The sequence below is a fragment of the Amia ocellicauda genome, chromosome 17 (genome assembly GCF_036373705.1).
Source record: "Amia ocellicauda isolate fAmiCal2 chromosome 17, fAmiCal2.hap1, whole genome shotgun sequence".
Lineage (NCBI taxonomy): Eukaryota > Metazoa > Chordata > Actinopteri > Amiiformes > Amiidae > Amia > Amia ocellicauda.
This window is the reverse complement of record NC_089866.1, coordinates 9,788,247-9,814,504: the sequence shown is the minus strand read 5'-3', so window position 1 is coordinate 9,814,504 and position 26,258 is coordinate 9,788,247. Positions and strand designations below refer to the sequence as shown.

The 26,258-nt window shown below is 39.3% G+C and overlaps 3 protein-coding genes across 7 annotated transcripts in view; 1 reads left to right on the top strand and 2 right to left on the bottom strand.

Annotated features, from left to right (window-relative positions):
• Positions 1-8,397: 8,397 nt before the first annotated feature.
• Positions 8,398-9,381, bottom strand: LOC136713026 (melanin-concentrating hormone receptor 1-like). The gene has a single exon (XM_066689918.1). It carries the CDS (start codon positions 9,364-9,366, stop codon positions 8,398-8,400), a length of 969 nt encoding a protein of 322 aa, XP_066546015.1. The 5' UTR covers positions 9,367-9,381.
• A 5,594-nt stretch (positions 9,382-14,975) lies between these two features.
• On the bottom strand, positions 14,976-24,261 carry LOC136712276 (lipid droplet assembly factor 1). Of its 5 annotated transcripts, none has more exons than XM_066688746.1 (5): positions 22,677-24,261; positions 21,136-21,249; positions 20,504-20,672; positions 19,575-19,601; positions 14,976-16,533 (listed from the first exon to the last, which is right to left on the bottom strand). In XM_066688746.1, the coding sequence occupies exons 1-5, from the start codon at positions 22,767-22,769 to the stop codon at positions 16,520-16,522; spliced, it is 417 nt and encodes a 138-aa protein (XP_066544843.1). In that variant the 5' UTR covers positions 22,770-24,261; the 3' UTR covers positions 14,976-16,519. The 5 variants fall into 5 exon arrangements, with proteins under 5 accessions (XP_066544843.1, XP_066544838.1, XP_066544841.1 ...); XM_066688741.1 differs by having other exon boundaries at positions 19,575-19,713; positions 22,677-23,124; XM_066688744.1 differs by lacking the exon at positions 22,677-24,261 and adding an exon at positions 22,278-22,511 and having other exon boundaries at positions 19,575-19,713.
• Positions 24,262-24,323: 62 nt separating this feature from the next.
• Positions 24,324-26,258, top strand: part of dnah3 (dynein axonemal heavy chain 3) — a 63,297-nt gene continuing 61,362 nt past the window's right edge. The window contains exons 1-3 of the mRNA XM_066689917.1: positions 24,324-24,574; positions 24,943-25,062; positions 25,711-25,803. Coding sequence (XP_066546014.1) covers positions 25,036-25,062; positions 25,711-25,803 — 120 coding nt within the window. The 5' untranslated portion in view covers positions 24,324-24,574; positions 24,943-25,035. The remainder of the gene's footprint in view (positions 24,575-24,942; positions 25,063-25,710; positions 25,804-26,258) is intronic.

The following is a 26,258-nucleotide window of genomic DNA, read 5'->3' as shown; positions in this document are numbered from 1 at the left end:
CATACACCTTGATTATCCTAAAGTGTAGTGTTTTTCTGTGTGAGAAAGAGAGACATTTATCAAGTCTGAATTCAAAACAATGCAGTGAAACACACTCTGGCCCTCACCGGCTATAATCGAGCTGCTTGTGACCTCGCTTGAATTTATTCACGGCACGCATCTGTACGAATGGTGCATTTTGAATAAATCACATGACAGACTTAGTTAATACCTTGAAAAATAAAATCCAGATACGATGACTGTACCCTGTACTATGTCATGTGGGGTGAAGAATATCACTGCTGATCTGTCATCGCCTGGGTCGCCATAATTAGCTACCTGCTGCTCTGTTTGCCATATTTACTTTACTTTGAGTTAGAAATGAAGGCTTCAATTATTCACACTGCATCTACCGCTGCAAAGCACAGCCAAGGGATTATTGCATGCCTAGTGCCCATCTTCAAAAGCCTTTGGCCAACAGAACACTGATTCCCTGAGGCGCTTTGTGGAGCTCCCTAGAAAGAAAGAGCAGGATTCTGTCTGGCTTTTCCGACACCTCAGAACTCATGGCAAACACTCTTTTTCCACACATGCCGCCTGAGAGTAGAAAGTCATTACATAAATACAGGCTCGGAGACACCTACAGAGAGGGCAGATCAAATAAGAGCCCTGAATCTCTTGTCAATCCTAGTTTAAGTCAACTTTCTGATCTTCTTGCTGCCTGTCTTATAAAATTATAGTGCCTGCAGGCGAGGCAGTCATTAGGCCTGGGCCTTAAGCCTAGAGAGTTTTTCTCTCCTCTGTGCCTAATGGTTTATTTGTCTTTGTTTATTTTCAGTCTGTAAAGCGCTCTGTGGCTACCCCATGAAGCGTGCCATACTAATTAATGCTGTTATTTAAGAAAAGTTTAAAGTTTATTTTAAACTGCTATTCAGTCAGTAAGAAGTTGGCTTTCAATCTGTAAGGTTTTCACCCTCTGTACAAGGAGGTGTGTGGAGACCATCACCACAAAATAATGATGTTGAGTGGCATCAGATTGTTTATTGTCAGTATTAATAGTATTCAGATCAGGATAACCCACTCACATGTGAAGTATGCATTGTGTGGTGCTGTGAGAAGTCCAAGAGTAAACTTTGTTCAGCGCTCTCGATGATGTCTCCCAGCTCTTTGTTTATGCCCCTTGTGGATGTTATGCAATCTGCTTCGTTGAATCTGTTGTTATTCATAGATCAAAGTGGTTATTAATCAAAAGTAATAAAATCAAATATTCCTGAATATATGTTTTTCGATCTGACAGCTAAATGCAATCACTCAGGTTGTCTGTCACTGTGGGTTGAAAAGCAACTGTTTCCATGACAACATATATTATATAGTCTGTACAAAACATTATGTGAGACGACTGTAGCGCAGATGATGACTAATGTATATATACATCATAAATAGTTAATATGTAGAATAATACAAGAAAATAAAAATATACAGTACCAAAAGACCAGCATTAATGGATATAGGATATGTTTGCTTTAAAAACAAAACAAAAAACATACAAACAAAAAAGTACCAAAAAGGTGTGTTTTAGAGATTCTTTAAAAAAAAAAAAAAGTTCTGTGAAAGAACAGCAGAAACTGTGATTATCCTTGATATCCTTGAATAATTATTAAAAATAAATTGATGTGTATTGCCTACCTACCTTTTTAATGAAATCCAAACATAACATTTTGAATTAAAGGACTACCTTGGGCCTTAATATACAATTTCCACAGTGATGTCTTACCTGTTTTGTCTTGGAGGAAAATAATATCCCAACTTTTGCCACTTGACTAGTGTGATGTGACACTTGATTAGTGTATATTTATATATGCATGTATTAAAGTTTGATTGTCACATCCAGCTCGTCTCACAGCACACAGTGACGGGAGCAAAACTCATCCCTGACACTGAGGGCGCCAGTCTTAATTAGACTCGAAGCACCCACAAGCCATCTCTTCAGATTAAGCCCTGAATAAATTTGTGACTGCCATCATGTGTATTAATCGGTTGAACAATTAATAATTGTTTGTGCTTTATTAATGAGCTTAGAGCAGGGGTCCTGGTAAACACACAGCAGAAACGGAAATAAATTAGAATAATTAGCGTTTCTAAATGAGAGGGCTTTGTTAAATATTGGGCCGGATTAAAGCAAAACTTTAACCCACCCGCTCATAGCAAACTACAAACCTGTACATCATAGCGGTTACATTTCTGATTAGAAGAAAGTGTCATCTTACTGAAAATGAAGCCGCAACTGAGTACAGTTCTGTAGTTTTCTATTAGCGGGTGGGTCAAAATTTTGATTTAATCTGGCCCATTAACTGGGCATGGCGGGCCAGGATTCCGTAATGCCCCCCTGCCCGCTGTCCAGTCAAGGTAATACCCCCTGGCAGATGGCTGAACTGCTGCAGATGTGGAGCTGCTTTCCGTCACCACTCTGCTACGATCAGGAATACTAATGAGGCCTGGTTGTATTAATTAACCTTTGTGCTTCATGACTGATTGCATTTTGTACCGAGACCTGCAGACTTTCGTCTGGCATTGAAATGTGCTGTTTGGTGCAGCAGCTTTGTGGCAGAGCATGTTTTCTGATTATTTATTTATTACAATCTACACTGGAGTGTGTGTTTTACTTTGGAGATGCCAGAGACAATTTTGTATTTGCAGAATAGAAGGCTCCAAAAAACAGCCACCATGTTCAGTGGCCTTGCACAACCTCTGGAGCTGGCATGGTGTGTTTTCATTTAATTATATTTTACACGTTCTGGAGGAGGACAACACCAATCTCATGGTTTCCTCCCACTTACCCAAGCATAAGCTTCTGGTAACAAACCTCCCTTCCCAGCATCCATTTCTGTGTCTCCCTCCTCCACCATAGACACTGCCTCTGCAGCAACATATTGAATTTTTTAATTGTGTGTGTGGTGGGGATGTTCCAATGGCCTTGTCCTCATGAACAGGTCATCTTTCCCTCATACAAGCGAGTTAAGACCACAATAAACTCTATTTACCTTATATTATATCAAAGTATAGTTGTTGCCAAGTCTCCTATATATGTGATGAAGCTGGGATGAAAATGAATAGTGTGCTACTCCTACTGCTGATAATAATGAGTTTTAGTGATGAAAAGAAAAGTCTAACACTTCTCTGCCTTTTTTAAACTGTATTGCATATTTTTCTGTTTGTCTGTTGAAGTCACCGGTAACTTACCTGATGTCTTTAGGTCTGTCCTAACTGCAGTGTAAACTGTTGTATTTGGGGAGAACCAATGAATAACTATGTTTTTATAGGTGACGGGGCAATGGGAAAAAATTAAGGGTAAAACTAATCAGGATGCAATCTGGAGGTCTGTTACAGTGGTAGTGATATGGCACGTCTGTGATGAACCGCAAAGTGCTTTTAGTGCTCTGCTCTCCTTTAGATTAAATGTCAAACCTGGGTACCATTGTCAGTGACTCTGCAATACCAGCTGCTCATACATATTCAACCCTGAGTCTCTAAGTCACTTTAGAGAAACCGCTCTGCTAAATTACTAATTATTTATCTGTTTGCTTATTTAGATCTCCTTTCAATTGCCCAATCTAGGGGAAATACAGACTGAAACAGTCTACTCTTGCATCTGTCCTGTAATGTTGATCATGACCCCACTAGGTTCACAGTAAAGGTTTTTTCATTTGAACTTTGATGCCGTATAGTCCAGTGCCCTTGGTTTCACCAGGTCACTTTTCTCCAAACCCTGGGAAAGCTTGTTTATTATAGGGAACCTTGCTTCTTACTTTTAGACCCTAACTCAAGAAAGTGTATTTTGAAGCAGACCAGGTTGTAACACCTGTTTTTGGATGTGGGGATTCAACTAAGGACCTTTTGACTGGAGGTATACAATCTTTAACATCTCTCTTAAAATGCATATTGAAATTACTTCTCTCATTCACCCTCAAAGACACACTGAAGATCACTCTGGCCATTAAAACTTGATGTCTATGTAATATTTAATACTCGGAAAACATTTTTTTAAATTATGGAAAATCTGTTCAAACGGATTAATCTCCAGCCCACTGCTCTGAACCCCCAAATGTGAAAAGCTTTTATGCTTGGGATTAAAACCCACTAATTAACTAAAATATTGTGAATTTCAGTTAGCGGTGGGATTAGCAAAGTAGAAGAAGGAAGCTGATTTCCAACTAGAAACATTTAAAGCCACAGGAGCCCAAGGCAGATGGCTGGCTTCCTTCTGCTTATCTTTCTCTGTGAAGGTCTGGCTTACAGTCTTACCTGGGGCAAAATGCTAATCAACTGCAGATCCCCATGCTCTTGGCAGTGTTAGGAAGAGGGGGTAGCCCAAACAGAGAGTTTAATTAAAATGCAATACCTCCCACTCAAGGTCTTCTACAGTGAGGGGAAAAAAAGTATTTGATCCCCTGCTGATTTTGTACGTTTGCCCACTGACAAAGAAATGATCAGTCTATAATTTTAATGGTAGGTGTATTTTAACAGTGAGAGACAGAATAACAACAAACAAATCCAGAAAAACGCATTTCAAAAAAGTTATAAATTGATTTGCATGTTAATGAGGGAAATAAGTATTTGATCCCCTATCAATCAGCAAGATTTCTGGCTCCCAGGTGTCTTTTATACAGGTAACGAGCTGAGATTATGAGCGTTCTCTTAAAGGGAGTGCTCCTAATCTCAGCTCGTTACCTGTATAAAAGACACCTGTCCACAGAAGGAATCAATCAATCAGATTCCAAACTCTCCACCATGGCCAAGACCAAAGAGCTGTCCAAGGATGTCAGGGACAAGATTGTAGACCTACACAAGGCTGGAATGGGCTACAAGACCATCGCCAAGCAGCTTGGTGAGAAGGTGACAACAGTTGGTGCGATTATTCGCAAATGGAAGAAACACAATATAACTGTTAGTCTCCCTTGGTCTGGGGCCCCATGTAAGATCTCACCTTGTGGACTTTCAATGATCATGAGAACGGTGAGGAATCAGCCCAGAACTACACGGGAGGATCTTGTTAATGATCTCAAGGCAGCTGGGACCATAGTCACCAAGAAAACAATTGGTAACACACTACGCCGTGAAGGACTGAAACCCTGCAGCGCCCGCAAGGTCCCCCTGCTCAAGAAAGCACATGTTCATTGGCAAACTTCAGACGGTCCTGTACATCTGAATGATTCAGAGGAGAACTGGGAGAAAGTGTTGTGGTCAGATGAGACTGACAGATCAACTCAACTCGCCGTGTTTGGAGGAGGAGGAATGACCCCAAGAACACCATCGCCACCGTCAAACATGGAGGTGGAAACATTATGCTTTGGGGGTGTTTTTCTGCTAAGGGGACAGGACAACTGCACCGCATCAAAGGGATGATGGATGGGGCCATGAAATTAACTTCAGTTCCATCTCATGATTATCTGTGGGTTGAAATGTGCATTTTGTATAGTCTCCAAATGCTTGTTTAATATTCAGGAGGTTTTGAGGATAACACTAATTCAATTAAATATCCATATTAATAATTTAATTTTGATTCCATGTGTATTGGTGACACGCCATTATTATTACTATTATTATATTTCTTAGCAGTCACCATTATCCTGGGCAACTTTTAATTGGTACAATATATCTTTTTATTTTTACATATAATTACCTGTTTTTACTGGAGCAATCTAGGTGCAACAGCAGTGTCCCCCACCTAGGACTGAACTCACAACCCTCTACTCAGGGGGTCCAGAGCCCTGACCTCTACTCAACACTGCTGCCCTTAATTAATGTATTTATTTTAGCTGTGCTGAACTTGAGGAATATTTAGGCAATGTCGTGTCACTGAGACATCACTCAATATCCAGACCTATTCCACTCTTTAGAACACGCACCTTGTTTTGACATCAGTAGCCCTCATGTTATTGGTGTTTACATTACAGTGTCTTCAGACACTTTTTATACATATCATATCATATCATATCATATCATATAATTGTATCATATCATTTTTTTATACCTTCTACAAATAACGGCCCCCAACAGCCATATATTATAAAGCAGCAGATTAACTCTCAATTTGATTTATTTTATGTAACAGCCACCTCCAACAAGCCTCTTACCTGAAAAAGCTAATTACTATAGAGTTGCGATTTTCCAAACACCCACACCTCAAAACAAACTTATTTTTGTGCTTCATATATCGCCTCAAGATTGTAATAATAAATGAAGATGACTGGAGCCAGGGTCACATCGAACCAACTTCTTTGAAGGAAATTACGTGAAGTGCTAAAAAAAGTATAAGATTTCCGTTACAGTCCAAAATCAAAACTCCTTGTTTATTTGTTTATTTATTTTTAATCAATCTTTAGATTGAGAAATACATTAAATACGTAACTCCGTACAATCTGTATGCCCACACAACACGTTTGGAGATGGAGCTGTCCAGGGTGCTGTTTGGTTTTACCCAGGGGATTAAAAAGCGTTTCCTCCTTCAACCATAGTCAAATCTACAATCTCTTCAGAGTTTACGCAACATTTAAGTGAGGTTTTTATTGTTGGTATTATCACGCTGTCAATGCAATACTGACTAAGGTGTCAGTGTTTTGGAATTTATTTATAATCACTCCACACGCATTTGTTCAAAAATAAAACTTCAGCAAAGAGACTGCAATACAAAAATATGCTTTATTTTGTTTCCAAATGTATAACTTTAAAAAAAATTAATGGGCTATTTTTTTTCTTTATTTGTTAGCTTTGGATGTGGCACACATTTAACGCGTGAGATTGCAATCGTGTGAATAACACTCCCAACACTAAAAAAATCTATCACAGTTTTGGGCTCTTTAGTAAAATTGATTCTCTACTTAAGCCTGAAGCATGCATGGTCGTTAAGAGGATTTAAATTTAGATTCTGATTTTACGTTCCAAACGTGGCCGAGATGCTTTTCAATAGCAGAAGCACTGTATTATCATACACGTAGCCTTTAACTATAGTACTTTGGGACAACATTTATGAGAGAATAATAATAACAATTCGTCTTATTGTTATTATTGTACAGTATAATAATAATAATACAATTCCACAAATTAGATGGAGTAGCTACAGAATTGGTAACTGGACGTTGCCCTGGATAAGGGTGTCTGCCAGTCAATCATTCATTCAATCAATCAATTAATCAATCAATCAAACCAATAAATAAAAATAACAATGTCGCGTTCTAACAGGGACTAAATGACTAACAAATAAAAACAGTTTGAATACAATAAGCATGTTGTTTATCACAGCCATGCTCTCCCTGTTTCAGCATTGCATTGTTTCCAACGCAGAATTTAGAGGCAAAGTTCAAAGTCTGACCTGTATATATCTATCAATTTGCCTCTCTCTCTCATATTATATATATATATATATATATATATATATATATATATTTGCCTGTACTTGTTAGCTCATTTGTACTGGGATGAATTCTTATTGTACTTTATACTGATTGTATTTACTGCATTGCCCAGCGATGGCCTGTATTCCTGCCTTGCGCCCTGTGCCTGCCGTGATCCCCGGAACCCTCACCAGGATAAGCGGTTTTGAAAATGGATGGATGGATGGATGGATGTATTTACTGCAATGTAATGCTTGAAAAAAACTTCTTGTGAATATGGCAAGTCCCTGGATAAGGTTCCGTCTTCTATGAAATAAATAATAATAATGTTACTTACAGTACCTGAATTTAGCTTTTGTCAAAATAATATATAGCAAGTGATCTTATGTTCAACAAATAAATAGTAAACACACTCGGAAAAAAATAAAAAGCACACAAAATATAGTGTTCATCCAAAGCAAGCGCAGCTGTTATGTTTAAAACAATCAACACCACATTTTTCGAACTGTTTCATAATAGAAACATAATGTTAAAGCAATCTTATCTTTTTCCACAAATAGTTGTTGTGAGTGCAGATCCTAAAGTGTCCCATCTGTTTTCATTGGACAAATGTAGTTCTTTAATTATTACTGTTATTTTCATTAGTTCTGGTTGCGTATCAGTCCGCATTCAACATTAGAAAAATAATGATCTGGTGAGAGTGAGAATAGAAGCTAATGTTTGCTATATAATACAGCTGAGCAAAGAAACAAACTTAAGCAAGTAGTTACACTTAAACGGTTTGTTTCCAAAGTATGCGCCCTATCCCAAGGGTTGCACTGAATGGAAATGGGTACAATAAAAAAGCGCGTCCCAGCACCACAGAGCTGTTGAAATGGGCATAAGTCACTTGCCTGAAGCACATTACATTGATCCTAATAATATCGATAAGAGTTCCACATTAGTGATCCGATTGATATGGTAGAGATGATAGGAAATATGTAGTTCTGTAAACTCAACCCAACAGAAGCCCTTGTAAGTGCTGCGGCTAGCGGCCGGTCACCGACACCAAGTGCAGAAGCTGCTGCTGGTTACCGGAGGAGTTCTCCATTTTGCTGTGGTCGCGACGTCTCCTAAGCGGGCTCTGTGCGTCCTCGGCGGGTCTCACAGAAACGACGAACCTCCTTCGGAAGGACTGGCAGAGCACGATGTAGATGAAGGGGTTCAGGCAGCTGTTGGCATAGCCCAGGCTGATAGCGAACCTGTAGGCGTAGTAGAAGGACAGAGTGGGCTGGTCAATGGCGAGCTGGAGAAGCTGCAGGACGTAGAAGGGAGCCCAGCAACAAAAGAAGACCAAGCAAATCGTTATGGCTATCCGGGTCACCTTCTTGGTCTTGATCCTGGCGCTCCTCTGGGTCGTCAAGGCTTCGGAGGAGGACATGCGAAGTAATATCCTCCGGTAGGCGACGGAGATGACGGTGAACGGCACGGCGAAGGCGAGGAAGAACTGATACAGAGTGTACCAGTATATATCCGTCTCCGGATTGGGGAGGCGAATCCCGCACCCTAACACCCCTCCTGACAAGGGGATCAGTCTGGCGTACATCCACACGGGGGTGATGCTTAAAAAGGACAGGATCCACAGGATGCAAATAACCAGCACGGCCACCGGTGGCGTCCGGAATCTAGCCGAGGTCAACGGGTAGACGGTGGCGAGGTACCGGTCCAGAGTCATAGCAGTCAGAATATAGGTGCTGGTGAACTGACTGTTGGTGTCTAGGGCGGTGATGATGGTGCACATGGTCTCTCCGAAGTGCCACACTCCGTTGCCCAACAGCTGGTGAATAAGAAAGGGCATCCCGAGGAGGAAGAGGAGATCCACCACGGACAGGTTGACGATGAAGATGTCGGGGACGCTGCTTCTGCATCGGAACTTGGACTTCTTGAAGACGGTGAAAATCACTATGATGTTCCCCACTATGCCCAGCAAGCAGATGATGGCAAACACCGTTGGCATGAAAACACTGCTGTAAGCAACATATTTAATCGCATCTGTAAGACATTAAATATTCCTTATTTTTGTGTCAGATAAATACAAAAAATAATGATAAAATAAAAACGAATACGACAACACAGCAAGCATTCAGGTGTCCACAGTTACCTCAATATGAATCTGTTCAACATTCTGCAAAGAGGTGAAAAAGGTTCTGCACCAAAATGTAGAATACAAAATAAGCTGACCCACAATAAAAGAGAACAACAGCATATACTATACAGCAAAGCGTACAGTAATAACACTTAAAAAACACAATTTAAAACAACAGATAAACAAAGCGAAGGCATGAATCACCTGGATTAGACACATTCTGTCTCCAGAACGAACTATTCGTGGTGGAATTCAGACTTTCAGTAAAATCCATACTTGGCACCAGCGCGGTTTCCTTCCTTAACCTAAACAGAAGTCCTCCTAGATTAGCAACATGAGTGCTTTTACCCCCCGTCCCTTATACCACAGCGCTGAAGTGAGGAGTGACGCTCGGAGTGCAGCAAGCCTCAAAGCCAGGTGTGGCAAGTGTTTCAGCAGAGAGCCGCTCCACCCCCAGCGCCCCGTTAACTCCTGCTGAAACCTGTCGCTGTCCGTGGTGCTGCGTACCTGGAGCGGAGAGAAGTAGATCAACTTCAACATACTGCACAAATACACAGGACACGGCCAGGTATAAAGAGCATATGCAACACTTGTATAAAACTGCATAGTGATCACTCACCAAAAGCGCTTTTATTTTAGCAGAATGTGCAGTGTTTAGAGAGGTACTAATTATGTGTGAAATTAGTCCAACCAGTTTTACACACACACACACACACGTGTATTAACAAAACACATTAGTTCATTTTATTATGTTTTGACTTGAACAGCGCGATCTGCCTGTTTCCCGTGTTTTTTTTTTATTGTTTAATACTTATTATGGCTGGGATTTGTTTCGGTGATTTAAATCAATAAATACGCATGGGCAAATATCAGTTTCAAATATCTGTATACTTCTCTGTGGGAATGAGAAAACAACTGCATGCAAAGAGCGGGGGGGAAGCGTAAGAATAAATATCCTCTGCTTGCTTATCGGCTATTGAGGCGACTGTGTAAACGGACACAATTTACATATAAATTCAAATGTGCTGTGTGCGTGTATGCAGGAGCAGCAGAATTAAACGAACCTGTATGGAAAATAGTTATCATGCCACCAGACAGCCAATTTCCCTCAAATAGATGTTCACTCAAGCACTGTGAGTCTACTAATACAGTAGAATCGTAGAAATATACATAGAGAAAACATACATAGAAACATAGAAAACAAACTATCTGGTGTGGTGTATAGTTGTTTTTACAGTATTTCTTTCCATTAATATTTGTAAAGGTTAATCTAATTAAATTGCTTTAGTTCAATTCATTACATATACAATTTACAGCAAGTGTTCTGTCATTATCTAAAAATAAATTCAACTTTTTTAGCTTGGATAGCTTCCCTTTCAGGAAAACAGAGCTCTTTATTGGAAATTATTTCTCACATCACACTCAGACCACAGCCACAGGGGACAAATAAACACAAATGCAAAGACACATACTGACATGCAGAATGAAGAATGCAAGAGCAGACATGCAAGTATGTTCAGAAAGCTAATGGCTAAATCCTCTTTCAAGCTGATGTGTCTCTTGAGGGCTGGTGCTTATTCCCAGTATCTATGGTGCAAGCAGATAGAATTGACTTTCCCCTACAATCAATACCAGCCTGTGGCAGGTTTGTTCTCAGCTGAGTGGACTGGGGTACTGGGGACGTGAGTTACTCAGGCTCCTGTCGTAGCCAGCTACCGTGCCACCCTCTGGCACTGAAACCAGAATTTCCTTAGCTGGTTTCCCATAAAGGTGATGAATGCATCCATTGTTACATTTGACCAGAATTTTATATACAGTTTGGAATTGAAAGCGTTCTTGATCTATAATCAGTTTTGACAATAAGGAAAATAATACCTACATTCAGGGGTGTCGCTTCAGCCCCCCTGTATTTTCTCTCAGCCCCAGAAGTAACTCTGCAACACACTGTCAGCAACCCCCCCACCCCCTCTGAAACAAAAACATTATCAGCACCCCCCCCCGCCCACTGATACAATAGAATAAACTTGAAGTCTATAAACGTCCCTGTCTACATTTAAGCCAGTACATTTCTAACATTTCTAAGGCATTACATTTGAACATTAAGGCATTATTACAGTGTCAATTATTTCAAAGGGGGAATGTTCAGTTACCCAAGCTGCTGTGAGAATTTACTGCTGTCACATCCTCTCCATCTGAAACATAATTTTTCTTATGGCCTTCTTTTCCCATGTTCTAACCCAGCCCAGTCTTGATTAGCATATGACATCTGACAAAATCAGCCTTCCAAGCACAATAATAAACTCAGACCGTATTTCCATGATTTTTACTCAGTTGTTTACAATCTGCAGTACTTTAGTCAGAGTGGAGGTCGGCAGACGCTTTGCTGTGATGAAGATATTCAAGGATATGTTTGACTTAACTGACTAAATGGTTTTATTCTGTTTTGCATTAAATGTGTTCTTTACTTTAAATAATTTTTCACTGTAAAATAAAAAAGTAAATCCCTGAGTTCTTGTTAGTAGATCAAATACTGATTACAGTGTCCATTATTTTCCAGGGAACTTTCCGCTGTGATCCGGTCTATAAACCTCAAACAACTGTGCACCGGTTTCTGGTGGACTGTATGAAAGATTCATACTTCTTAGCCTTTGAATTCACAGTGGGATTAATTGGAAATGGACTTCATATAATCCTTCAAATAAAACACACTTATCCATAACATCCTATCCATAGTTCCCACAAATTGGAAAGCCTTTATTAATTAACTCCCCTCTCATCCCCCTTAGCATGTATAAACACTGTGGGCAGTACACAGAAGATGTAGAATGCTTATCTAATATTTCAGCTTGCCTGCAGTTAATTTCATGTTCTTTTAATTGCTTTTAGTAATTACTTGTAGATCTAGAAACCCATTCAACCTAGCTGGAAGGGAGCCACAGGTCTCCGTTATCAGAGGCACTAATTATAGGGGAGGATTCTCAGGATGTCGTTGGTTCTGCCATTCATCAATGAGCGAACACACTATTGTAGAGTATTTTGATGCAAACCTTTCCTGAATTCTCTACCAAGCCCTTCTTATGTTTTTGCCATTTGGAAATGGTAATTATAATAGTTATTGTAATTATTGCACAATCTTTAAGTGTTGCCCTTTTACTTGTTCAATAAAAAGACTACTCCATATAAAATATGCTGCACCTTTCATAATAAAGAAAAACATAACTTAAAGCAAGAACTTGCAAACCAGAATGCTGTATAATCGAAAGTCAGAATTTTTGTGATGTTCTGAAAGCAGACATCTTTGGCATAATAATACAGTGTAGGAATGTATTTCAGGGAATATGTTATACTTTGATTGTCATAGCCTGTGTATTTGCACAGTCCAGACTTGTAAGATATACCAAGCTAGGCACATAGACGTACATGTTTTTCATATTTTATAGAGGATGCCTCAAATATGGGCATTCTATTACTTTAATTTTGTTGAGAGCAGATGTACAATTAATTTTGCCATTCTCTGTATGAGAAGAATGGGCAGTAACTAGGCAGAATGCATTGTGGAGATAGCATGGGGATATTTCAGTGTGTCTCAGGATTCGCTGAAATTAATTTCCTATCTCTAAACCAGCAGGGGATTTAGCCAGCATATACAAAAACTGTAAAATAACAAATCTTGAGAAATATTTGTGATGTTTTTGCAAATGTGCCTCACATGGCTGAGCTCCTTCTTTTGAGAATAACTCATTTGTGCTACAGCATCCCAGGGGGCAGGGGGAGTTGGGGACCATTACTTATGCCTCATTTTCTTTGTTAGTTTTCATATCCGGAATGGCTGGTGCACATCTTCACCTTGGGGAGATGCCTTTGAAATGACTAATAATTACGGGGATGTACTTGTCCTGAAAACTGCAAACTGAGCAGCGGGGCCACTAACAGCAACTGGACTCTTATCATTACTTCTGCATGTGTTATTAGGGTGAGGATGTGAAATGACCATTGCACAGTGAATTACATTAATCAGTCCTGAATAGACAATTAGGAAAGAGGAAGGAGGAAGATGCAAATGACACAAATATAGCAGTGAAGTGCACTGAACAGGAGGGGGGCTTTTAATGAAAACCTCTTCAAAGATGCATTTAACAGAAATAAACGTTTATTTAAAAATAACTTTTTTAAAGATTTAGCCACATATGTTAAACACATCTCTTCACAGTAGAGTTTAGTGGATGTTAATGCAATAATAATAATAATAATAATAATAATAATAAATAAAAATGCAACAGGAAAAAACACTCATACGCAGAGCTGCATGCAGCATCATCAGGTGTCAGAGAGAGTTATATACACAATAAATGGTTGTTATTTATCAATATTTATCTGTTAGGAAAGTGAATGGAAAAAAAAAATACACAATGATTTATATTCTCAGTAGATTTGCAGCTTTCACTAAGGAGTTGGGTGGAAACAGATACTTCCAAAATGCATACAGTGTTCGAAACATAATGAATTCAATAGCCACCACTGGGGTATTTGTGAAGGCAGCCCAGCTACTCAGGCTAGCTTTGATTGCCCTTACTTTACAAAACACTTCTGCACATACATGTTCCGTTTTGATTAAACAACCAACCACAGCTGCCAATCTGTATTTATTAATTTCCCCCCATTATATGATTAACCTAGGCATACTGTACTGAATACCACAGTCAAAGTTTCAGGCTTTCTATTGGCAAGAGTGTTAGCCCCACAGTGTCCTTGAAGATTGTATCATCCTTGTTCATTGTTAAATTTAATGAAAATAAATGTTTTTTATTTTTTTTGTGGAGCCAGAACCAATATGAGATGACATATTTTATACAATACGAGACCTCATAACATTACTTATTTACCTGTAAAAGAGGACTACTCTCTAACCCAGTGGTGCACAACATGCGACCCATGAATGAACTCTTAAAAAAATAGTCGGCACCCCCACCCAACCCCCCCAATTTGCACTACGTCCGCACCCCCACAACCTCTACCGGTGCGCAACACTCCCCTCTGGGTTGGCCCGCCGTCTTAATTTTGTATGAGAAAGGCCCTTTTTAAAAATATATTGTGCACCCCTGTTCTTAACAAAAATAAGCGTGTGACCAAAACGTTGTCGGTTACATTAAAGCATCAAAGAAAATACTTTTGCCTATAAATGCATCTTGGAAACTCAAAATGCTTTCTTCCCCCATGCCTTAGGGGGGCAAGTCAGATAAGGAATGTACACAGTTGCCCATGTTGCCCTTTTATTTTAACTGCAGAAGGGTCACATTCACTTTAATTCCCAGCCTTTTGAATTTGGCAGTTACCATTCCTCATGCAGTCCTACACTGATCCTACACTGTGGACCCAATAAAACAATCTGACGACATACGAAATACCATATTGCAGCACAACCCACCTGCACAGGCGGACACATAGCAGAAGCTCTGTCAGCAACCCAGATTGGATGTTGGTAAAGGGAGATGGAAGATGTTTTATTATCATCATATTTCTCAGCAGAAGCCCTTATCCAGGATGACATACAATTGTTATAATACATCACATTATTTTTTACATACAATTACTCATTTATACAGCAGTCTATGGAGCGATCTAGTTAAAGTACTTTGCTCAAGGGTACAACAGCAGTGTCCCCCACCTAGGACTGAACCCACGCCCCTCCACTCAGGAGTCCAGAGCCCTGACCTCTACTCCACACTGCTGCCACATAATGGTGCGTGCTGCAGGAATTCTGCTTGGGCCCTGTGCAGTTTCCTTTCTGTAATAATGTACTGGTTCTGTGGTCTCTGGCACATCTCTCACACAGCTCGTCCTGCAACGTGCTTTCACAGACACTGTAACCACACAGGCTACTCAGAGCACCCATAAGGGAAATGGCAGATCTAATGTAGGAACTCATATCCATTGGGACTACCTGTACTGCTCTGTCTGAATTGCAATTTACATCAACTAAACAAGGATTTGCTTCTTTCTTTTGTTTTTATTCTATGAAGTACTTGACTTGGAATGAAGCTCAGTGCTAGACTCAGATGAATGGCAGTTGTCTAGTTGTCTAGTCGCTTTAGCTCCTGTATTGTCTGCAATAATTTTAGCTAATTTTATTAGGATGTATCCTATTGTATTTTGTACTGGTTGCATTACAGCACTTTGTATTGCTTCTTGTGTAAACTAAGTCAGTAAACTGCAAAAACTGTAGGGCAAAGGGCATCTACTAATAAATAAATAATAATAATAAGCTAACACAAAGCCAAATCAAAAAGCTATACAAAATTATTAAGTAACTGTATGAGCTGTGTGTGAATGATGGATGTTCTTTCTTAGGTATAGAAAACTACAAATATAATTATTTATACTTATGGTGAGACTGAGGTACATACTCCGTAAAGTCTAAACTTTGCAGTTAGTATATGGCATTTCATTACATTACAGCCTAAAATCATTTCTAAATAAATATCACTATTAATGCAGCAGAGATAACAAGGCAACAAAAAAGTTTCTGCTTTGTTAAATCAAGACTACCTCTAAAACAAAAACAACAAAAATGAAGTATGAAAGAGAGCCTCTGTAAGCCGTATGTAGTGACATTCATATAGAGCAGGAGTCTATCATGTCAGTCCTTGAAAGCTACAGGGGAATCTGGCTCCTAAGATGTGTGGGCTCTGAAATCACAGCTTAATTGCTGAATTGCACTTAAAGCACACACCCCAGGGTCTTTCAAGGGTCAGAAATGTGTGAACACGCCAAAATAGAAAGAAAAGGAAGGAGATACTGTACTATTGTCTCCGTTCAAATGGAGTAGTTAAAAGCACTAAGCTGGACCAAAAAAACTAGCAGATCCTACAGCCCACAAGAGGCCCTGTGAGGTTGACACCCAGGTGGTGGGAGCCGTGTCTGTGTAGTCAGTGGGCCCAGTCCTGAGGCTTGGTTTACTTTCCCTTCTGTTCCTGGGGGGACGGGATTGTCTCTGGTCCTGAAGGGCTCCCAATGGGGTCCTGCTTCATTCTAGATGAACTATAGAACAAGAGAAAAAGTGGAAACTTACATGAAATGGTTCAAGTCCTTTGGTTTCTTCTATCATCAAGATTGTCCTTAGTTATTAAGTGTTCCCAATAGTTATACATTTTAAGCACCACCTTATACATTTATTGCCTTCATAATGTGAACCACAGACATAACAAGCCACCTTTTTAAAGTGAGCCAATTACACCATGGCTGAATTTAATGATTCTTGTTTACAGAGCAGTTGATATTGAATTTGGGATGAATCACACACCAGACAATGTCACAGACGGTTATATCACAGTACATAATCACATACATATTGTGTCTTTAGACATAATGGAAGTCTTAGAATTGAGGGAGAAAAGAGAACGTCATTCCCCTCATTAACAGATTTTTTTATTAATCATGCCCATTGTTACACAGGGCTTACAGTGAGGAGGAATGAGGGGGGGACTTTCCCTTTCGTAACAAAAATGAATAAAATATTAAATCCTTCTTATGTGATGTATGGAATCAAATCCACATGTAGTGCCAACTTGGTTCCTAGATGTGACATGATTGAATACTGTTGCTTGACTGAAATGTCAGAAGAACACTGTGTTTAAAGACCTTAGTTTGTGTTTCTGTTTTGAAACAAACTGAAAGTTAAGAAATAAACATCTTTACACTCTCCCTAAAAGAGGCTTATTATGGAATTTATCACACATTTCTAAAAGTTTATATTTGCATGTGTTTTATTTAGATATCCACCATGTTTACAGTGTCTCATTGTAAATACCAAACTGGTGATATCTTTTCACATGTTGAATGGTACAATATATTGATGGAAAACAAATAAGATTGGCGCAAATTAGTATCTAACAACAAGTGTTGTTATTATAATGGCAAAAATCTCACTGATCAGCAGATTGTCTTCTATTAAAGAAAAAAACCAAAATGCTTCATCATAACATTCATTAAAGAAACATTTCATGTTTTTTTAGCTATTTGTTGCTCTTGATAATGGTCAATTTTAAAGATCTCATCTAAACAATTTTATTCTGTTGAAATGAAAACAAATGGATTTTGTCTCCTGCAAATACTGAACCGAACAGCATGAACTGGTGTGTTTCTTTATTTAGTATTTGTTTTGGTTTTATAGGAACCTATACTCCCCTTCAAAAGTAAAAAACAAACCATACAAATTCTCTTGAACTGAAACTGACTTTTATTTAGAATTCTAAGTACTGCACATCAGGCACATTAAACCCAGGAAGACTGAGCACACAATGTCAGAAGAAAGACCGCTGACTGATTGCCTGTGTTACTGTGACTTTTTGAGTTTTGTTTCTTGGAGATTTTGACTTCTGTTGTAATTGAATGCTGAATTACTGCTGAGAAATAAGCTTTTCAAAACATTCCCCTAGAGCTTTGTGTCCCTCACACATGAATGGGAACCTGAAGCATTTGATACCAGCTGTGTGAGACAGCATCTATTTACCTTTGATTTAATCTGTCTGCTGTTTCCATTATCAGCATGTTTTTGTGAACGAAAAAAAAAAAAAATGCCTTTCAGAACCACTCTATGTCTTGTAACGAGCAAAATCTCGGTCTACCCCACAGTCATTATAAAGACATGGTCAGTCCAATCACTCTGTGTATAGAGCGGTCTTGTTGTCACCTTAATTGCTTCACAGAATCAGATGATGTTTGACAACATAATAAAGAAAATAAAAAAAATACAGTATGAAATCCAAAAAGGACTGACAAAATGCATGTCAATTTAAATACCAGACCTTCCAGTTTATTCTTTAAGACTGATTCCTGATGTTTGGTACATTCAGCTACTGTTGCATAATTGAACCAATTATACAAAATAAAAAAAATGGGAAATGTGTTTGTGGCAACATAGAGGAACATTTTGCAGGCTCTGAGATACTATTGTGTATAATTCATTGCTTGCTTGGTTCTTGTTGCAAGTGTACTCATTTTTGTCAAGCTTTAACTGTTTGACAAAAATAAAATCACTGATGCAAAAAAAAAGAACAGAAAAACCCCACAATATCCTATTTTGAATATCCTTGAACTGCAGGAGTCTACAAATTGCAAATCATGCACCCTTGACATAAGAAACGTAGATAAAATAATCTTCCAAGAGACTATATCAACATGGAATTGCAGTGCAATTAACACATTCAGAAGTCATTAAAGCCTTCTCATTGATCCAATAATAGTACCATATAATCATGCTCAGTTAAATCCTTTATCAACAATCATTCCTTAAAGCTCAAAACTTGACTGCCCTTTTATTTCAATTTAAATTCCTTTTCCCTAAAGTTTATTAGAGATGTACTCAGCCTACAGTGGCATTCTTACTAGATCTGATAGATTCTCTGTCCCCCTCAGTAACAAAACATGAGTAAGGAAAGTAATATTTACTTGGCTAAAGTAAAATCCCTTTATGGATATGAAGCCACATCTCACTGTGCCCGTATGCCATAGCTGATAGGATACATCCGCCATCTTAAAGCCACTCAGAATGAGGTCTGGTGACATGCAGGTTTCTTGTCTGAAGTACAAATACCATGACTGTTTGCTACTTAAGGCACAATGACTGGCTATTTCAGGTTTAGGCCTTGAACACAGCAGTGTTTTCAGGATTTAGCTTGCGCTGACCTCTCCATTATATAACTGAACAAATAATTTCCTCAGCTGAACCAGTATAATGCTCCCCCCCAGATCTTAAGCAAGGGATTGCAGGAGGCCTTTTACTTCAGTATCATTCTCATTCTTCCTTTCAAGGCTGATATAAAAAAAAAGCTAGGGATGCAATCAATATTTGAAGCTCTTGTTTTCCCCTGATAGTTTGAGAAGCAAAGCAAACCAACTAAATAAATAACATATTTTAGGAAATCTTTAATAAAGCTTTTATTATTTATTCCTCAGCTTTGCCAGGTTCCTCTGACATTCTAGGCTTTTGCAGATCTTGTCACTAGGGAGAGCAGTTCCCATCACCCATCCCTCTCTCGTGCCATGTCTCGACAGTCGAGTTTCATGGTGTGGTACCGTACCGTTGACTGTAGTAGTAGTTGAGAGCGCTGTAGGTGGTGATATAGAAGGCAGTGAGAACAGCAGATACAACAAAGGCGACGATAGCCAGGCCACCAAGCACACACAGTAGAGTGACTGCCCCGAGAGACAGCAGGAACCCTGGGGAGAATACAATGGACTGAGCAAGGGGGTACAGCGACAGGATATCGGTTCACAAGGGCAGTGACGTCACCTCTAGAGACGAAAGCTATCAGATCCAGACTGCCAGCACCGAATATATGTGGAAACTAGTAGGAAACCTATTGGCCGAAACCAAACAAAGAGGAGGGATTTGACTTCTGCGATATGGCATTCAAAAAAACATTTACGAACGTAAAGAACACATGCTTCGTAGATGCACTCGTCACTTTTCGGAGAACACGCGATGGCTGTGTATGTGTGCGGTGTATCGTTACAAAGTCCAGGTCTTCTCTGCTCTTTGGACCGAATTATATTCTTGCCATGTGTTGGTATTTTATATCAATGAGAGATCATAACAGGACAATTTTAAAGTCTAAAAAATGCAAGTCTAATGCTGCAGTCGGAAGGTTTATTTTATGTATTGCTGCACAGTGTCAAGGGCCTTGTAGGAGTGAATAATCAAACAGACTGCCTACAGACACTCGTGACCTCCCGTTCCCTGGGTTAGTGTTGACTTAATACTATTAAAAATAATGTACACAAAATTAATTGTTGTATTATAATATAATATAGCCACCCACTGACCGAAATCAATGCTGCCTGGAAAGCTTGCCAGGGCCAATCTGTCTGATGAATGTTTCCGTTTCCCTGCTCTCTGGTAAATGGCTTCTTAATTATTAAAGCTGGGTTGCATTCATTTCGCAGGTCCAACTGGAGCCTGTGAATTGCCTGGACCAAAAGCGCAGCGTAAGGAGTAACGGTGACTTACCTTCCAAGCAGATGAAGCCAAAAGCAGCAGTTACGAAGCTGACAATCGCAAATGTGAGAAAGAGGCCAATGGGCACGGCTGCCATGGCGCCGAACACAAGCAAAGCCAGGGCAAAGAAGGGGTGGCCATCCAGGTACTGGCCTAAAGTGGTGCTCATGAATGCTGCCACCTGAGGAGGGGAGACAGCACAGCAGCTGAGCGCAGGAAGGACAGCATCTTCAATCTGTCTTTTAGTAATAAGTTATTGAAAGTGAGGCTTGAGCTAATTAACAGTTGTACTCAATACTGATCAGCAGCAGATCATTCCCGAAAAGGGAAAAAGAAAAAATACTTTTAGTGCTTGAAAGCTCTGTAATGTTCTGCTTATGTAAACTGCTTCCTGAATATATCTGAATGCCAAAGAGGTCATATCATAGTACACATAATGGGAGAATTAAAAAGTCAGTTGCATTATTCTTTTTTTCTGTTTCAATAAGGCTTTTGGAATAAAACTACCTCTGGCACTGTGACTTCCTAAACAGATTGCTGTAAAATACAAAACTTTCAAGATTTCACCCCCTATCTTTAAAAAAAAAAAAAAAAAGAGAGAGAAAAATAAATCGCTGTATTATACCAGCAGTCAGGAAGCCTACCTTGGAGTTGCTGTTTAGACTGGACATCATTGAAGTGAATCGGCTCTGTAGCTGCTGCATCTCCCTGGGTAATGAAATGCCCTCACTTCGCCACATTGTGTGAATAAGGCTTATCTGCGAGGGGAGAAATACACAGGCGCCCGCTCAATCTGACTTCCAAGCTGTACAGATTACCAAAAGGAAATTGGATAGAAGGAAATGAATAAATCACATACTTTATCTTGTGTACTGTGAAGTGTGTAGGTGTGTGTTTCTGTCTGCATGCGTATAGGCTGCACAAGCATACACAGTCATTATCTACTATTGAGCAAGAATCCCCCACACATCCTTACTTTACCCCCCTCAGAACATAAAAAGGTTATTTTACTCATAAACGCCCATTCCCAATACAGCTTCTCTCACTTCAATTATTATTATTATTTTTACTGTAACAACTTCCACGTCATGTGCAGTTATTAAACTTATATTAAACTCATTGACATTCGTCCTAGTTAGTTACCACGTTATTTGTTACTTAAAGCAATACATTAAAATAGATGTATGCCGTTTCCCCCACTGGTACTCAAATTCTGTGTATGTATGTGTATGAAAATAAATGTGCTGCTTCAGATTGGCATTGCAGAATCTTGATTATGTTCACTCTGTTGAGATAACTGGACTCCATCACACCACAGTTAATGAAGATGTTATTGCTTTGCTACCTGGCTGTATTTCTGGGACTCTGAGATAACCCTCTTATTATTGTAGGTACAGTATAGGTAGAACGAATGTTATTATTGTTGATTGCCTAGAGGATACAACATTGATTGAGTTGGACGTGTTCTGTATTTATATTAATACCACAGCACAGATAGTTTAAGTCAAATAATAATGTGATTCTCCTTGCTGGATACACATTTGCAGATTTCAAGTAAGATAAGAAATACACTGGACATTTATTATATTAGTAACTACAATAACTATGTAATCAATAACTATAGCACCACTTGACATATGAATTTAAATCTATATCGACATTGTAGTTTTCGACATAGTTCCTATTTACAAACATATCGCGAAGCTAGACCTCTAACTAAATGTATACTAGGTTTACAATGTATAATTGCAACAACTTGAAAGAATTAAAACTCAGTAATACAAACTAGGCCGTGTGTCAAATCGCAGCTGCCAGCCGAGCAGGGGAGTAAACAAAGGCCGTGTCTCTTCAGCGCAGCTCTGATCTTACCAGCCTTAACGAGGTCGATACAATTGTTTCATGCAACGAAGGTGTTGTCGTAACTTGTAACCATGCCCAGGAAGACCATTCACCATCTTTCTATTTCGCTAATGTTTCCGGGCGGACGAATAGTTGGTGTAGCGCAGATTTCTGCCGTCGTGCGCAGATCTGCAGAATCCCTCGGATCCCATTGGTGGAGCAGCGCAGACCCGCGCAACTGCGGAAACCTGCGCTATGAAAGCGCGATCGCGGCGCATCTTCATTCCCCGCGGATGAGCAGAGCGACTCAGCTGGGTTTTCAAAACCGAAGTCATGGCTGACTTACCCGGGGTGTAGCATGAACACTTCTTTCGCTCCTGATGGCTTTCTTTTGCAAGTGGGGAGGTGGCATTGGCAGTTTATCCTTTTTAATGTCCATTTCACGTGTCAATGACCTTATTTCCGCCTCTGAATCGGGACCGTGTAACTCGAGCCGCCGCTTTATTTAAATGCTCTTCGCGGAGGGCCGTTTAACCCGTTCGTGTCTGCACGTAGCAAATCCCTAGTCCTTTCATTGTTTTTACTTCCTGGTGTATTGTGCACAACACCACCCCCACCACCCCCCAAAAAAGAAACGTATGTGTGCGAAATACACACCGTCTGGATCATATTTTAGAGATCAAGGGAAATTGGCTATAACTGTTGAAGGTTATGTGTAATATTTGAAAGCATGAGTTAGATTGAACACAGTTTATACAATCAAATAACTTTCTTCTGAGAAATTATAATTACTAGCTTTGAACAGTTAACACATTGTGTCAATGAGAAGTAGACTAAGTAATACAGTTTAAATCCTGGATTATTATTTTTTTTCTCCCATAAGAAAGTTTACTATGGTACATAGTGTACCATGGTGTCATTTGTGACAGTACATTGTGTAATTTATGGGACTGATACAATTGTTCTACTTAGGATGACCAGGATGTAAGACCTCATTTATTGTATTCACTTGTGTAAATTGGAATTTGTAAAATGTATTATGCTTTGATTTGCTTTGTATTATGTAAATCTGAATTTGTAATGTTTGATGTATTTTTGCATTTTGTATTGCGTTTATGTTTTGTAAATCCCCATGGATAAGGGCGTCTGCCAAGAAATAATACTGTGTATTATACAAATACTATAATATTGTGGTTCGTGGTATGGTATTTTCCCAGGTTAGTGAAATTGTCTTACACCATTTAGTATAGGACATATCTATATTCTGTCTAAGTATCAATAGACATGAAGCTCAATTTCTGTTACACAAGCACGGCTAATATCTTTGACCTGGATTAGCACTAATCGTGAACTAGCACAGCTAAAATAACATTGGCTAGTCCAAGACTAGTACTATATGGAGCTGTGAAACCACCCCTTATTGCGCCCAGATAACAAAAAATACATTCATTAAGGTCTGCTCAAAATACTCTGTACATTGACATCAGTTGATTGGTTAGATCAAATTCAATTGAGTGGATCTGGACGAGTAAGATCCAGTGTTATCTCCTTTTGACTTTTACCACATACGAACGAAATACGCGTTGACAGATATCTTACAGAGCACGCTATTTCATGGCAAATATTGAAGTATTTCTCTTGGGCGCGACTCAATCGCAATAGCCATTATTTACAATCTGGTAGATCTTGTGTGCGGTGTCTGCACGTGTGTGGAGTATGTGCGCTTTTTCCAGTAACATGTTGTAGAAGTGTGAAGCCACGTCACAGAGCCCGAGCAGTGCGGCCTTTACCGGCGCTCAGGCCGTCTCTGGCGTCTGTATAGCCCCTTTATTTTTCTTGTCTAGGATAAGCATTTAAAAGCGACGCCTGAATAAACGAATGAATGAATAATTAGAGGTTTTGTGCATTATAAAATAAACGCGTGTCCAGTGTGTGCCGCTGTATCTAAGACACGGCGATGCGTAACCACAGGCAACTGGCCCCGGATGTTTGCTGTCAATGGATGGCTGTGCGCGCGGCTCAGAGAAGCGCAGACCCTTTGAAATACCGCTGGTTGTCGCTTTTTGTTTATTTGACAAAGATTTGAAATGATTGCCTTCAATTGAAAGTAAATTGGGTACTTTAAAAAAGCGCTATAAACGTTTCGAAGTCGTAATGTAACTTTATTGTATGTTAAATTGCCGATCGACTTTAGATACGCTTCAGTTCTTGGGGAAACATTAAAAACGCTTGCCTGTGCCAAAGGTAATTTGTAATTTATAGTGTGCATTTAAATAACATGTTTCAACGGTGTTTAAACTGGCAAAACAAACGCTTTGGACTTAGCTGTATGGAAAGACGTGTTTTACACAAACGTGTCGGTTCACAAGGTATCAGAACCTTAAACGCATAGAAGACCACAGCCATGTTGTGTATTTTTAAAAGCAATAACATGTGTGCCAGTTAAATAACACACAAAACCGGCCTGTTTGTGTGTTTCTGTTTTATATGTGAAAATCTGCACTTCTTGACATAGATCGCAATGAAAACGTCATTGTCGTCAAGACGCAACGAGCTGCAGGTAAACTTTCCTTTGCAATGACATGGAGACCTCACCGCAACTTCCCTGTTAGCTTTCCCAGGCTTGGCAACGACGGGTGTCTACACCTTTAATTCCTTTAAACGCTATGGAGAATAATTTACACCGACTGTAAAGCGTCAGATTAATGAAGCAAATGGAAGGCGTAAAGCAGGTAGGGCATGACGATTTGATACAGACCAAGATTATAGTATTATTGTTTTTGTTGTGATGATGTAATTTTGATATGAAAAATGTGACTTCCTGAAATAGTGTTTTTAAAAGCCTTAACAATATTTTCCCTCCTATCTGTCTATAGATATCTAATCTCTGTCTGCCCATCGTCTGATGTGCCTATGTAGCTGCTTTTGTATATCTTTAAATACTGGCTTGTACAGTACATAGTTCAAATTGTATTTTTACAGTGCCCTGTCATAATGATTTAACTGAAATGGTACCTGCCATAAAAAGTCAGTCTGAAAAGAATTGATTATTGGACTGCAGTGTCCCTTAGCTGTATATGAGTCCCTAACCTATGGGAATCTATGCACAGAAAGTGGAAAACAGATCAGAAAGAGAGAGTTGTATTGCTGAAACCCTAAGACAGATTTGCCTGCAACCATCTGGAAATTTCCAGCTAATAAAATGCAATTTCACCTTTTGATTTAATTCAATTTTAATACAACATGAGGGGTATAGAAACTACTGCCTGTGGAAATTGTTTAATATACACATAGTATTTCATTTTTGCCAGAAGCACATGAGCATGAGGAAGATGAGCATTTCACATTTAAACTTGTCATTGATTTTTGTCTGTCTGCAGATGGAAGATGACAAAATGAGCCATACAAAGGGCCTGCCCAGGCTGCCTCCTTTGCCCAAGTCCTGCGCAGAAGATGCATCTGAGTTGTATCAGGTGAGCTGTGGTGAGGGGCTGAATAACTGAACACTCAGCACTTTCACAATTCTTCGTAGGAGTTTGGTTTGGGCTGTCAAATACCCAGTCTTTCAGTCCAACTCAGAAAAAAAAAAAATCACTTTTGCATCACCATGGAAATCAGTATATAATCGAAACACATCACCATGTTGTACAAAAATGGGTGTCTAAATATAAATTGTGTTAATCAAAACAGTTACTGTACTACTGTACTAACTTCCCTACGTCTTTTGGTAACCCCAGAGTTTACATTAAACTGTATCTCCATGGAAGCACAAATGTGTTAATATAAACTTCACTTTTTACTATTTACTTTATGATCCAGTATTGCGTGAAAGAAGCTTTTAATGCAAACAATGGAGCTGTTTTCCAAAGTGTTGGATGAGAAACAGCCTCATGATCTTACCATGCATCTCACAGCGAGGCTTTTGTGC